Below are 13,830 nucleotides of genomic sequence, written 5' to 3'. Positions count from 1 at the left end.
CATCTTCCCTTAGGGGGAACTGTCCCTTTTTCGCTACACGCTGTTTACCACCTCAACATGTTCACAGTCTGTCATTTGGCCTGGTACTGTTTAACTATCTGTCTCATTTAGCTGATGGAGACAGCGTACGCTTTCATCAGCATCTTCATCATCTGAAAGGAACAGAAATCTATAAATAAAATCTGAGCATGAGCCCAAACAGCTTTTCTGTAGAACTCAATATACTGGCTACCTGATTAGAGTGATTCCACACGAGCCTTTTGCACCTCTGCTTCCGGTTATTAGTGTCTAATTAGAATAGCAGAAGACAGTGTGTGTGTTTGTTGGTGCATGTGCTACTTACATCAAAGGTTTTTCCAAGCGGCTTCCCAGGGAACCGACAATTTCACCCAGAGTACAGAAAGCCTGGCCCAGGAAGTCCTGCATGTGTAAGATGAACAAGTAAACACATGAGAGAGAAATAAATCAATCAATCACATTTCATTTGTACAGCCCATATTCACAAATCACAACTTGTCTCATAGGGCTTTAACAAGGTGTGACATCCTCTGTTCTTAACCCTCAACAAGAGTAAGGAAAACTACCAAATAAAACCTTTTAACAGGGAAAAGAACGTAGAAACCTCAGAGAGAGCCACGTGTGAGGGATCCCTCTCCCAGGATGGACAGAAGTGCAATAGATGCCGGGTGAAAACTATAAAGCAAGACAGCAAGCTGCAGAGAGAAACATTCATTGAGAGTTTCCTGATTTGGAAGTTAAGGTTCGACTATTCCAAATAATCCATGCTCAAGGAAAACATTCACACTATGGAGATGTTTTCCATATATTTTTTTTTTTTTATCTCACAGCATCTGTTTAATATTAAACAGCAAGGACAGTTAGTTGATGGAAAGCTGGTTAATTGGTAGCTATTTTGACATTTATTAATCATTAAAGCCTCTTTCTGACATGCATTGAGCTCCAGGGGCTGTAGGTGCCACCTATTAAATCTCCAGATAAGTCAGAATAAGTCCAGGTGAGAAAAGAGAGATCCTCTGCGGGATTCACTGCAAGCCAGTGGCTTTCTTGATGATGTTTCTAACAAGCAACAATATAGTTTTTAAAGAAAACAAATATAAAAAAGCAGAGATAACGAACAAGGATGTCAAGAGAGCTTGTTGTGATAAATGGCCAACCCTGTATTGATGAGCTGTAAACAAAGACGCATCTGAGCAGAGAATCTCTTGCTTGTGGTTCATGTGTGAAAACCAAACTCCGGTGAAAGTGTCGACATTCTCCATTGTTCGTGTTTGGAAATGGCTTGAGTTGTTGACATTCTCTCAAAAGTCTTTTCTTCATATCATGTGATAGTAAACTGTGGGTTTAATCTTTGGGCTCTGAGAAATTTCAGTAGGTATTTTTTATATTTATATCATTTATAGTATTTGTATATTTAATTTTATATAGTTTACCATTTTATGCACAAAATTATTCATTGATTGATCAAGAAAAAAAACAAGCAGATGAATCTATATTGAAAATAATTAGCTCATGTCACTTTTCATCACATTATCCAGTTATGTGATTGGCTCCGAATGAGGAATCTGACAATTTGTGCACATAATCAGATTACTACAGAGGTAAAGAGATCACAAAAAAAGAAGGCTTAGAATAACAACTACTCTGGTTGTAAAGTCCCGTAGACCGTCCATTGACGTGTTGTGATATTGAATGTCACATTTTTTGCACTGACCAGCTTCCCTTCTGTGTCCCATGTATATTATGCACATTGACATCTAATGCGGGGAGAGCCGTGTCCTTGTTGATCACTGAAGGGTGACCATGAGAGAGGAGTCAGCTCAGGCAGGAGGAGCCTTCGGCCGACCAGAACAGCAAAGCAGAGAAAGAGGAAGGTGTAAAAAAAGAAACACCGGACCGATTGTTCACACACTGATACTGAGGTCTCCCCAAATATCAGCATGTGTAAGCACGCATGTACGTGTGTGTGTTTAAATGCTTGACAGATGAGCTGGGTTTAGTCTGGCGGGCAGAAAGCTGCTCCAAAGATCTTTGCCGGTCCTGAACAAATTTCTCCCCGAGCCGAGGTCTTGAAACTCGAAGACAAAAACCCTCTGGTTTTCCAAAAGAATTGTGCTGCTAGGTATGCTGCCCTAGCCTCGCGCCTGCTACGCCACATAAATCTACGGCTAGAGGCTCAGCCGCATCAGATTAACAGGCCGAATTTCTTCAAGTTCTTTTACTCATGTGGCCTCTAATATAGGGCATCCACAGACAAATATCTATGTCTATTGTTCATAAAGTCCCTCTGTCCATATTGTTAGATAGGACTTGGCCATACTATCACACCCATACTTTCTGCCTGAAATGTACTATATGAAACGTCTGCCACTAGAGGGTCTCTAAATCATAATAACAAAAGGCTTCGTTTGATGAAGCAGATTGGGATCATGAGAGCGCGAATCATGTTCCCACGAGATAATGTGATTCAGTTTTATTCACGTTTCCCCGCAAATGTCAATGAATAATTGTGATCCATTACAAGGGACCAATACAAACAGCCAACTGGCTAACTGGGCAGCAGTGGGTTTTTCCTTCCTCAAACCTTGAATTAAATTGAGAATCTCTGGGTTTGAACATCGTTGAAAATACTTTGGATAATGTTAGTACACAAGTCTAAAAATATATATAATACATGTAGTTTTTAGACATTCTAACAAAGAATTGTTACATATAATATATTTAAGTAGCACACTGCCACTGCATTGCCACTGAATTGACAATGGAATCATGAACTGTCCATTATGAATGTACTTCCTCACAGTTAACTTAATTAAAAATGACAAAAAAGCTATTTTCCTACTTGGAATTCATTGTCATAGCATTTAATAAAATACTTTGAAATGAGAATACTATTAATTATGTAAGAGTATTGGTATATGTTAACAATAAATGAAGATGGGTGAAACAAAGAAATGTGCAAAGGGACATGACAAGCATCTGTCAGTATGAAACAGGACATCCAGCCCTTAATTAGGTTTTACTGTATACGCTGTTTCTGTTTCTTCCTCTGCAGCCATATCGGCACAAGGTATGCACACCATATGGCACAGCAACAACATCTGCTTTGATGGGAGGAAGGAGTCATCCTCAAACGGTGGCGATGAATCTGTCATGAGAGATACTGTACTTGTGAGCACTATTTTCCATTTTCGGTTATTTATAGCAACTGAGACTGGGGATGGACTTTGCCCGAACAATAGAGCCATCACTGTGTGCCAGATCTCCAATCCCACACATCCACAGCAACGACAGAACGCATCCAAGCGTCCTCAGTCTTCATGCTGAGAGGGAGTCGCTGTGCTCACATTGCTCAGCGCTCTTAGAAGAAGCCCCAGGGCACTCTAGGGTTGGATCTGAGGAAAATAACTCTACCTGCAGTTGGCAATGAGTATGAGGACGGGTAACATGAAAGGGGCCGTGGGTGGAGACAGAGCCCGGGTAATAGACAGAACTGGAGCAGGGCACTGCTGAAAATTCTGTTTGAAAGGAAGGTGGCTGTAGGGCTTTGAAATCTGAAGGAACAGATATTATCAAGATGGAGGAAGAACTTTGCAGTTGGAGATCATCCCAAAAAAAATCCCATCAAAATCTTTGTGGAATAGACATCCATTTATCTGAATTGTACACTTGAGAAAATCCACATCTGAACAAGCACCATTTGAAAATAATGTTACACTGAAAAATGATGAAAATGGTCATGTGCTCCAGTGTCTTCACTCTCACATTGTCCACAGCTATGAACTGTACACATTCTTGGCTAGAATCAATGTGACCACCTCAGTCCCCTCTTTCCACCAGTTTCTGTTTCCTTTGTATTGTATTTATTGCTGTGTCAGTCAATAACTGTTTATGTTTCTGGACCTTTGGTTGTGACAACACTCCAAGCATGTTCCTTCAGATGCTTCCTTTTAAAACGGAAGCATCTGTCATATTGGGTGTGTGTGCGGAGTGCGACTGCTGCTTCGCTGATCTGCTGCATCTCAAACGCATCTGTTGATTACTCAGGCACGTGTCTCCTGTGGAGCTGCTACGTGAGGTTTCTGGTGTGACTGCCGTACTTCCTTGAATAAAAGTAACCAGTGTTCTCAACTTAATGCCAGGACACTATGGTATAAGGCTGTGCATCTTTTGGTCCTGCACTGACGATAAAACCACAGAAATTATTCAGTCGACAGAAACGCGACAGGGCTTTTACTTTGAAATAGGTACAGGGAGTGTTGCAAACATTCATGTTTGAGACATATTAAACAGATAGACATTGAAACTGTGGTGAAAAGATCATTTCTCATTCATGGGCAAATGGAAAATGGGCATCTCTCTACAAGAGCAGCGCAGCTCAGACGTGGCCGGTGTGGCATCCAGTGTGGCCCGGGCGTAATCTTGAACAGGTTCCTGACCGGTCCCTGGTAAGTTTATACTTTGCTTTGGGAAATATCTGATCGTGCAGAGACAAACCACTGCCACACTACTGAGATCTTATTTTGGCACCAGCTCCTCATCCTCCAAGCTGTTGGTTCACAAAATGTTTTTCATCACACATTAAAGAGATAGAGGCACGTGTTATCTAGTAGGCAATCACTCTGTTCGTATGCGAGATTAGCATGGATAGCATCCATATTATCAGAGTGTAAATGTCATTAAATGTCACAATCTCTACGATTCATTTTAAAATTAGATTGTGGACGTCATCAAGTCTAAGACTTCAAATTGGCAGATCTTCGTCCATATCTGCGCTCACATGACAAAGGAGCATTAGCAGAACATGACTGGCAGATTGTAGATCTTTCCATCCTAGGGGGCTCAGGCTGTATGCTGGTAAGCTTAGCATTCTGTCAGCATGCTATTTACCTTAGCATGCTTTGCTGCCTTCTAAAAGGAGATAGCTGAGAGTGACTACTTGGGTGGTGTTTCAAGGGTAGAGCAACACGCTGACAAGCTTCACATGGCTGGTTGAGGTTATACAGTGTAGGTCGCTGGAGCCTGGCTCTCAGATGAAGCAGACATCTGAAGATTAACCAGAGTATCTGCTTTTTGCTTTATTGAGTAATGGATTCACTTCACAGGTGCACTAAGCCAGGAACGGGTGAAAATGTTCTTATATGACAAGTAACGACTAATGGAACTAGTGAAGGTAGACAGTAGATAGACAGAAGTCCTGGACTACTGAGAGGGGCATTCAGGCTATTCTGTATTTCAAGTCAGTGGGCTCATCCATAGCAAAGATAGTAATCATATTGAGTAAAGATAAAATCATATTAATTATAACATTTTCGATATGAGGCTGGGTCAAGCTGCGGAGCAGTTAAGATCGTTAAGTTTCATACTTAATTGTCATGCTCGACTGTGGCTAGCTATCTATGATATGGGTCAGAAAAATCCATCAAATGCCATAACAACCAATTTGTTCCTGATAGGCAACTCTTACCTTTGACATGTAGATTCAAATCAGGCTGCTATTGTACTGGACGCGTAAACATTTGGCTGTATAATATCTCCATGAATGTGTGACTGATTTTTGAATGGCTGAGGTGAAGGAGACACTCACATGTTTGGAAAGGTTATCACTCTTGCAGTCTAAATCGTACCTGCAGAGAAGAGAGAAAAGAAGACACATCAGAATGAAAGGCTGTACACAAATGAGTCATCTACACAAGCTTCTCCTCTCCCTCATCACCTGCCTTTAATGCAACACACTTCTTCAGTAATCACTGCAAAGAACCGGGTTAACTTTAAAGTGGGCTCGTGATTATGGCACCAAAAGCTCCACTGATCTGATTTCATGGAACAGCCTCAGTATCATAAATGACTGTGAAAATATTAAACTCTACTGTGAATTTCACACATTAATGAAATCATTAAATCCTGCTACTTCCATCTACATAATATCTCTCCTTGACTTAGTACAATACATGCCTTTGAGTTTTCCCGCCTGGATTACTACAACGGTAGTTGTAGTAAACCTTAGTAACTCGCTGGCAGCTTTTTCAAAATGCTGCTTCCCGTATTTTAAGAAAAACTAGCCATAGGTCTCATATCACCCCAATCACTGCATCCCTTCACTGGTTGCCACTTAAAGTCAGGATTGATTTTAAGATTCTTTTAATAACTTTTAAGACTCAACATGGGCTGGCCGCTAGTTACATTTCACAGCTCTTGACTTAATCCCAGGCGCATTCTGAGATCGGCCAGCCTGTCCCTGTTGGCTGTCCCTAGGTCAAGGCTGACTACTCAGGGTGACCAGGCTTTCTCCGTCAGGGCCCTGAGGCTTTGGAACTCCCTGCTTGACGAGATTAGGCTCGCAAACCCACTATCTATCTTTAACTCACTGCTCAAATGTATTTTTACAGTAAAGCATTTCATGTGATTTGTAACTCTGGTACTACTGTGTTGTTTTAACTCCTGTATTCCTTTTATCTTACTTTTATTGCAGCAACCTTTAGCCTCAGTGTACCTTCAGGTTCAGCTTTTAATGTTATTTTGATTAAAAGGCTGAAAGACCTGATGATGACAAGATACAACTGAAGATTATAATTTTCATTAACCAGTCCGACAGAGTTCAAATAAGATGGTTAAACAACCATTCCTGTTTTTTAAGGTCTTGACTTTTTTATTTTATGATTTGGCCCATAAAATTGAACTGAATTGAATATGTTTTATTATTATTCATTCTTCTTTTTGCCATGGATAATTTATAATTTGAATTCAGGATAATAAAAGAAGAAGACAGATAATCTAGTGCTCTTACTAATGTAATTCCATAAGAGCATGGAAACACGCTGCTGTTACACAACGTGCCACTGGCGAAATGCACAGGTGCGCTTCATGTTCTATTCGTCCCTTGCCTCTGTCACTCCCAAATGTTCATAAATGATTAATTTTATCTTATTTAATAATGAGACCTGAGGAGAGGGAGAGAGAGAGAGAGAGAGGGAGAGGGAGAGGGGGGGGTTGAACATACTACTAACGTATGTAAGATGGATGATTTGGCTGCACATGTTCACCTGCACACTGGAGACTTTTGCAGTAGTAGACGTCCAACGACCTGACACGTGCACGTTTGTTGAGTGCCACTCAACGTGTGTGTGTGTGTTTAGATGACATCACTCTGCATTGGCAAAGGGCCAGACAGGATTTCTCTTGGTCCTGTGCTTGCTGTCTGCTTTTTTTCAGATCTCTGTTTGAACTGAACAGTGATGACTACTGATGCCACACAAACAAAGACATGATTTTCAACAATCAAATGTAAATCATCTATTTGTTGTCTGATATATATTTGGATGTGTCCATGTTGGTGGTGACTGTCATACTTTATTATGGGGAGTAATTACTGGCTGGCTATTAGATTTTGATTTTATCGTCTCTGACCCTGCTTGATTTTGAGGTTCTATTCTTGGAATATTATTTTGCCAAGGAGAAAAAACTAAATACCACGAAACCAGGTATTTATTTAATTTATTAGATTTTAATAGTAACACTTCTATAACAAGGTATTTTGGGTTTTCCTCTGGTTTAAAGATAAAGGTAGAATGGCACTTAGTCAAGGCTGCTCTCATAAATATCAGTTGCATAAATAGTTTTTTTGTGAGAGGCATGAAATGATATAGTCCTCAATATTGTAGACACCTAAGGTCTTTATAAACCAAGTCAATTTTTTGTCCAAAATTGTTGCATGTTTCAAAAGAAATACAACATTATGTTGCATCTATTACGTTTGCACACGGACTCTGAAACTTTTAGGAACAGGTTTGATTTGCTGTGTTTTTAACATCAGTCAAAGATGTTGCAGCGAGTTGTTCATGATAAACTGGATTACAGAAATGAGCTGTCATCTATTTAACAGTTGCATTAAACTGGACGACTGATATCCTGAAATAGACTGGGAAGCGATCGGGATAATCACGCAGCTCTTTGATCAGAAGATGAAGTTCTTCTTATATCTGATGACATTTTAGGGTTGGATGGACCCAATAATATCTTTTTCTTTCTTCAAGAGGTGCAGGACCACAAAATCATCCTCACTGCTCGACTCCATTTGACCTCGTTCAATGTACATCTGCACAACCGGTAATATAGTTTCAATTCAGGCCTTTTGAATTTAAGAGGACATGTCTTCAATCCAGTAAAATAAAAAAAGGAAATACAGCTATAGCAACCTTCTTCAACTAACACTTGCCACACTTGATTAGACAACCATTCACCCAAAGGAGGGAGCTTCCACTGGCTTCACTGAGCTTCTCATGTGAGCTCCTCATAAGAGGAGCACTGAACATAGCCAGCAGTGTGATGAGGATTAACAGGGTTTGCAGCAGAGGAAGCAAGTATGTTGTGGCTCTGGGGTCTTCGGGTAAAAAGAGCGTGGGTTGGTTCAGTTGCAGCTATACTGCCGGTTTGCAGCCAGTTCAGCATTGTATGTCCTGAAGGGATGTGGAGCCAGTGGAAGTGAGAGGAATGGAAGTAATGATGGGCTGCTGGAGCTACAGTGTAAAGACTTCCACACCTCGGGACTAGGGCTGCAACTAGCCATTATTTGGATAATCGATTTATCTGTCAATTATTTATCGAATAATAAGACAAAATCAACTTCATTTACCTGTACAGTCCTGTTTCCATATGTATTACAGACATCTGCAATTTAATTAGGATGATAAATCCTCTTTCAGATACCTCCATTTAATTCTGACTAATTATAATCCAAGTTCAGCATGTTTTAAATTCACCTAAATGTGTTTGAACTAGACAGTATGGTGTTGTAGATCTCATGAACTTGAATAATCACTGGTCAGAATTAGAGTATAGATATCTTAAACTGGAATATAATATAATAAAATATAATAATTCAACTGAATTGTCGATATCTATAATGAGAAACCACACAAGTACTCTGAATCTTACCATGTTATTCCAGGTGTTGAAGTTTTTAGAAGTCAAAACAGAATCAAAGATATTGTTTTGACGAGTCAGATTATATATATATATATATATATATATATATATATTTGATATTAATTGTGGATTGGTGGTTGGTTAAGAAAAGTTAAACCAGCTTGTCCTGCTGAATGTGTCAGAGAGCTGTCTGTGTGACTGTCACTCACAGCAAACAAGCTGCACTGGGCTGAATTCCTGTCTGTATTAACATAAAACTCCTCCAGCAGATTGTTTATGAACTTTAGAACATAACCACTGTGGAAAAATGAGGAAGATGTTGTGTTTTGTGTTTTTGTTTCACTGCTTTGTGCTCATGTTCATTCAGCATATAGGTCTATCGACCAACGCTGCTCTCTCTCTCTCCTCGTTGAGTCATAGAAGCAACAGTCGTTAACAGTGGGTGAACATTTTACGTTAAACCCCAGAGAAAACATGTGTTAAGCTGTTCCACGTGAAATCAGCTTCGTACGTTTAGCAGCTAGCAGTCTTATCTAAAGGCTTCAATGTTAAGTGTTCCCATGCTTTTGACAACTTCTCCGCGGTATCGTTAGCGATGTTTGTCTCCGACATTTTTCAAAGATTTACACCAGAGAGGAGACAGCGTCGTCACGTGAGCTACACAAGGCACGGCATTGGCTGGTGTACTTCCCCCACCTCAGGAGATGCTGCCACAGTGAGTGCCATGCATTATATTATTAGACACTACTAAATGAGTGTCCTACTATTTTCATAATCAAATAAAATCGATTGAATCTTCTCTCTAAGGAGAGCAGGAGTAAACACTGGTTTTGGGATGGGAAATTTAAGAAGTGTGTGCGTAAACACATGCATGTTACAGCTCAACAGCATCGGAAAAGAATGCCTGACAAGCAAAGTGTATATGTGTGTGTGAGAAAATATGTGTGTGTTTTTGGAGGTCCGAGGGCAGGCATGTGTGAGGCAGAGCGAGCGCGCTTGTGTGTGTGTTTGAGTGCGTGTGGCAGCCATGTCCTCGCTGCAAGTGATCGCAGGGTCATCAGCCCAGAAAACACTAATGGGGCCTGATGCTCACCCATAAGCCATGCAGGGGGTCAGACTGGCTGCATGCACGCACACATACACTCACACATACCCACGCGTACACGCACACATCATCATCCTATATCACCTCTCTGCTTCTTGTCAACTTTTAAGACCTTGCATGATACTCGAGCAAAGTCAGCACCATATTTGTCTAGCAGATGGGATTACACACACACACAGTAGAAACACACACACACAAACGCCCCACTTATTCATATTTGTCTTGCCAGGCACACACACAACTCAACAGGCATACTCACATAGACAGAAATAAAATGTCCAAATGCATATACGCTCAGATTAATATGCACACAGGAACATCATAAACCCACACACACACACTACTTTACTTCTAACAACCTGAACACACCTCAATGTATACAAGCACTTTATAATTCAGTCTTAACATAATAAATATATGAACTGTAGTGTGCACACACAGAAACACACACACACACACAATCAACCAGCTAGCATCTCTTCTTGACCTTCACTGCAACCTCCCACAGTCTGTTAGCAGCATGAGGCCCTGCTGACAGGCCAACAAGTAAACAAACTAAAGAGTTATTCCATATTTCATGAGCTATCATCAGAAAATGTACGAAGAACATGCGCGAGGCTGGAACAAAATAGAGAAAAAATCCAGATTTTCATAATCCCTTAGACATGTTGACGTTTAGGGTTACACAAGGAAATACGACTCGCTTCAATAAACACTTTCCCATGATACACCAGAGGTTATCAGACACATTGGTAATTATACCGTATGACAGTCCCTTTACATGCCAGTTCACTCACTTTCCTACTAATGAGTTAAACATGACTTCAGTGACAGCTTCAGAGATGTCAAATAAAACATAGCAATAAATTATTATTATGCAATTTACATTGGCTTTAAAGAAAAGCACGGGTGCCTCCAGCCTCTGTGCCGTATGTAGCCCATACAGGCCTGAGATCTCCGATCTGAGTAAAACAATCTAGAGACTGACGTGTGCAAAAAATCTCAGGTGGTCAGCAGTTTCGTTAATGGTTTAATGGTTTGTATTTATATTACGTTTCTCTATTCTTAAAGACCATTGGAAGTGCTTTACAGTACAGTCTGCATTTCACCCATTCACACACATTCATACAGTTGCAACTATTAGCAGCACTTTTTTAGCCCAAGACAGAGAGATCACGTCTTTTCCCTAATATGATGTTCGATGAGAATATTGACCTAAGCTTCTGACCTCTGTGTGTCTTGCACCACTGGAAAATTCATGTGTCTCTGATGTTTACAAATTAAGTTACAAAATAAAATTCATAGAGGATGTGATGAGCCTCACAATGAGCTCTAAGGGACGTATGACGGCTGAAGAGTCATGTCTTTCAATGGTGCTAGCTTTCTTTGAGTGAGCAGTAAGGTCTCAGCAAACTCTACGCAGAGACACTAGTCTTACTTAGGGCAGTAAATCTAAATTGTATGATCAACTGAATCAAACTAACATTGAAAAAGATTATAACAGAGAACAAAGACTGCATCGGTGGTTGAAAGGTAATTTGTTGCTTTTTCTGCATAACATTGCATCAATATTACACATATATTAGGAATTTTGAAGAAAATTTGATAAAAAATGAATTAAATCGTTGGCTTAATTACTCAATTCACATAACACTGTAAGAACACTTCTCTTTTAAATTGATGCTGAGGTAAAATGGGCAAATCCGAAAATGGATCGTGATCATCACAAAATGCCAAGTGAGTGATTCATGCGGGCATCTGGCCCTGTTTTGTCTCAACGTATTGTATAAATGGGATGAAATCAAATGGAAACGCTGGTGAAAAAGTGGCACGAAAACTTGTCTTTTATTTAAAGGGGAGAAGACTTACATCTCCCTCAGCACATGTCATAAATATTTCAGTCTTAACTTCGCTGCACACAGAGCAGCACTCTCACCCACGCCTGCACAACACACGCAGATACACAAAAACAAACACACACACCAACGCGCAGAAGTCAAATGTTAACTCACAGGTCAAAGCGTAGATTCTGCCGCTCTTCGAAGAAGTAGTCCAGGATGAATTTGCGAACAAAGTCAGGGTTGAGGGTGTTGTCTATGACTTCTGTCCTGCCAAACTAGAGAAGAGGTGAGGAAGGGAATACTGGGTTAATGGATGTCGTCGATACTCATTAAATTAACTAAAGACTGAGTGACTAGGAATGAAACCTTGTACAATAAAATAATAGACTCCAGTTTGCAGTCACAGCATCTTCGTATAAGCATTAATTCAATGAAACTGCTCAAATGCATTGTTAATATAAGCATGATATTTATATCTCAATACCAAAACGTAATGTCCAGTGTCATGTTTAGTATCTAATAGTTGCATGATAATTGTTGGCATGTTAGCATTTAGCGCAAATCAGAGCTGATCCTGACTTCCCCTGAGGTTTTGACTCGAGAAGGACAACCAAGTATTACAATCAAAACCTGGGTCTGATCAGCGGATTCTAAAATGGATTGTGGTGATGTCGCTATAACACCTGAGGATTGTGGGAGGTGTTGTACCTCTCTTGGACTTCGCAAATAAAACAAGTGTTTATTAAATCTCTCTTAAATCTGTGGGAGCATGTTAAATCAAAGTGCTTCAAATTGAGTTTGTGAAACAGGTTTGAGGATGAAGGCCCAAAGGTAATTAGACCTGTTTTTTGAGGAAATGAACCCAAATAAATCCAAACAGAGGCACAACAGTAACACAGTAAATATACAACACCATGCAAAATGAAAAATAAAATACTGCACTGGTGTGGTCATGTCAGTCTACTCATACTTTTGTGTACTATTTTGAAAAGAAATGTACTTTTTGCACACTTGTGTTTATGTAAAAACGTATTCTTCTGATGTAAAAACATTTTTTTCCTATGTGCCAACAGTTTTTTACTTGCTCGTACAATTATTCTGTGACACTGCACTTTACTTACAACATTTCATATAAACCACTACAGTTTATTAAATATTTATTTTTATTCTATTGCATTTTTTTTCTTGTCTACCTCATTGTGACTTGCCTGCTGCTAATCAATATCGCATCTTATTTTATCTTATACAATGAATATGTTTTAGACAACTCAACCTCACAGGTTGGATCTTCTATATTGGGTACTTAACTTGTAAATATAACACATTTTTAAAAAGGGTTATGAATGATTGAGTAATGTGAAATACAACAAGAGTTAACTGTGTGAGATGAGATGACTTCAAAAACAAAACATTGATGCAGGTGGTTAAATCTGGTATTCCCAAGGATAAAAAACCATCATGGCCTCACTATTATTTAACAGATACTGAACATAGCCCACTCGTGTACTCACCTCTCTCCATTCCCTGTTGGCTATTCCTTGAGTGTACAGCACACAAACTGTTGAATTAGAGAGAGGGGCGGGGGAGAGACAGAAGAGGGTTAGACTGATTGAAGAGTATTTAACAGTAACAAAGAATCCAGACAGGCAGAGAGCGTGTTCCTTCCCCTGACCCCAACATGAGAGAAAAACTCTCTAATTAAATGTCACTAGAAATTTGCCTTGCAGCATGATGATATGTCAGAGGGGGGAGGAAGGACAGGGAGGGAGAAATGTCCTCCTTATTGACATCCGAGCATCTCCATCCGAGGGAGCGTTGTCGTGTTTTTAGATGACGGACCACTAGCAGCAACAGAGCAGGGCAATCAGCTGGCACTAAAATGACATTTCATTTGCATTCTAGCAGCCGCTACTGTATTCACACACGCCTTTCACATGGCAG

General features: G+C 40.0%; 1 protein-coding gene across 1 annotated transcript in view; it reads right to left on the bottom strand.

Moving 5' to 3' along the window:
* LOC109624099 (copine-8-like) overlaps positions 1-13,830 on the bottom strand; it is a 59,980-nt gene that overhangs the window by 24,403 nt on the left and 21,747 nt on the right. The window contains exons 3-6 of the mRNA XM_020078596.2: positions 13,401-13,447; positions 12,061-12,164; positions 5,606-5,645; positions 344-420 (exon numbers count right to left, since the gene is read on the bottom strand). Coding sequence (XP_019934155.2) covers positions 344-420; positions 5,606-5,645; positions 12,061-12,164; positions 13,401-13,447 — 268 coding nt within the window. The remainder of the gene's footprint in view (positions 1-343; positions 421-5,605; positions 5,646-12,060; positions 12,165-13,400; positions 13,448-13,830) is intronic.

The sequence above is a fragment of the Paralichthys olivaceus genome, chromosome 7, assembly GCF_024713975.1.
Source record: "Paralichthys olivaceus isolate ysfri-2021 chromosome 7, ASM2471397v2, whole genome shotgun sequence".
Classification (NCBI taxonomy): domain Eukaryota; kingdom Metazoa; phylum Chordata; class Actinopteri; order Pleuronectiformes; family Paralichthyidae; genus Paralichthys; species Paralichthys olivaceus.
Note: the sequence above shows the minus strand (reverse complement) of the source record. Positions and strands in the feature narration are given on the sequence as shown.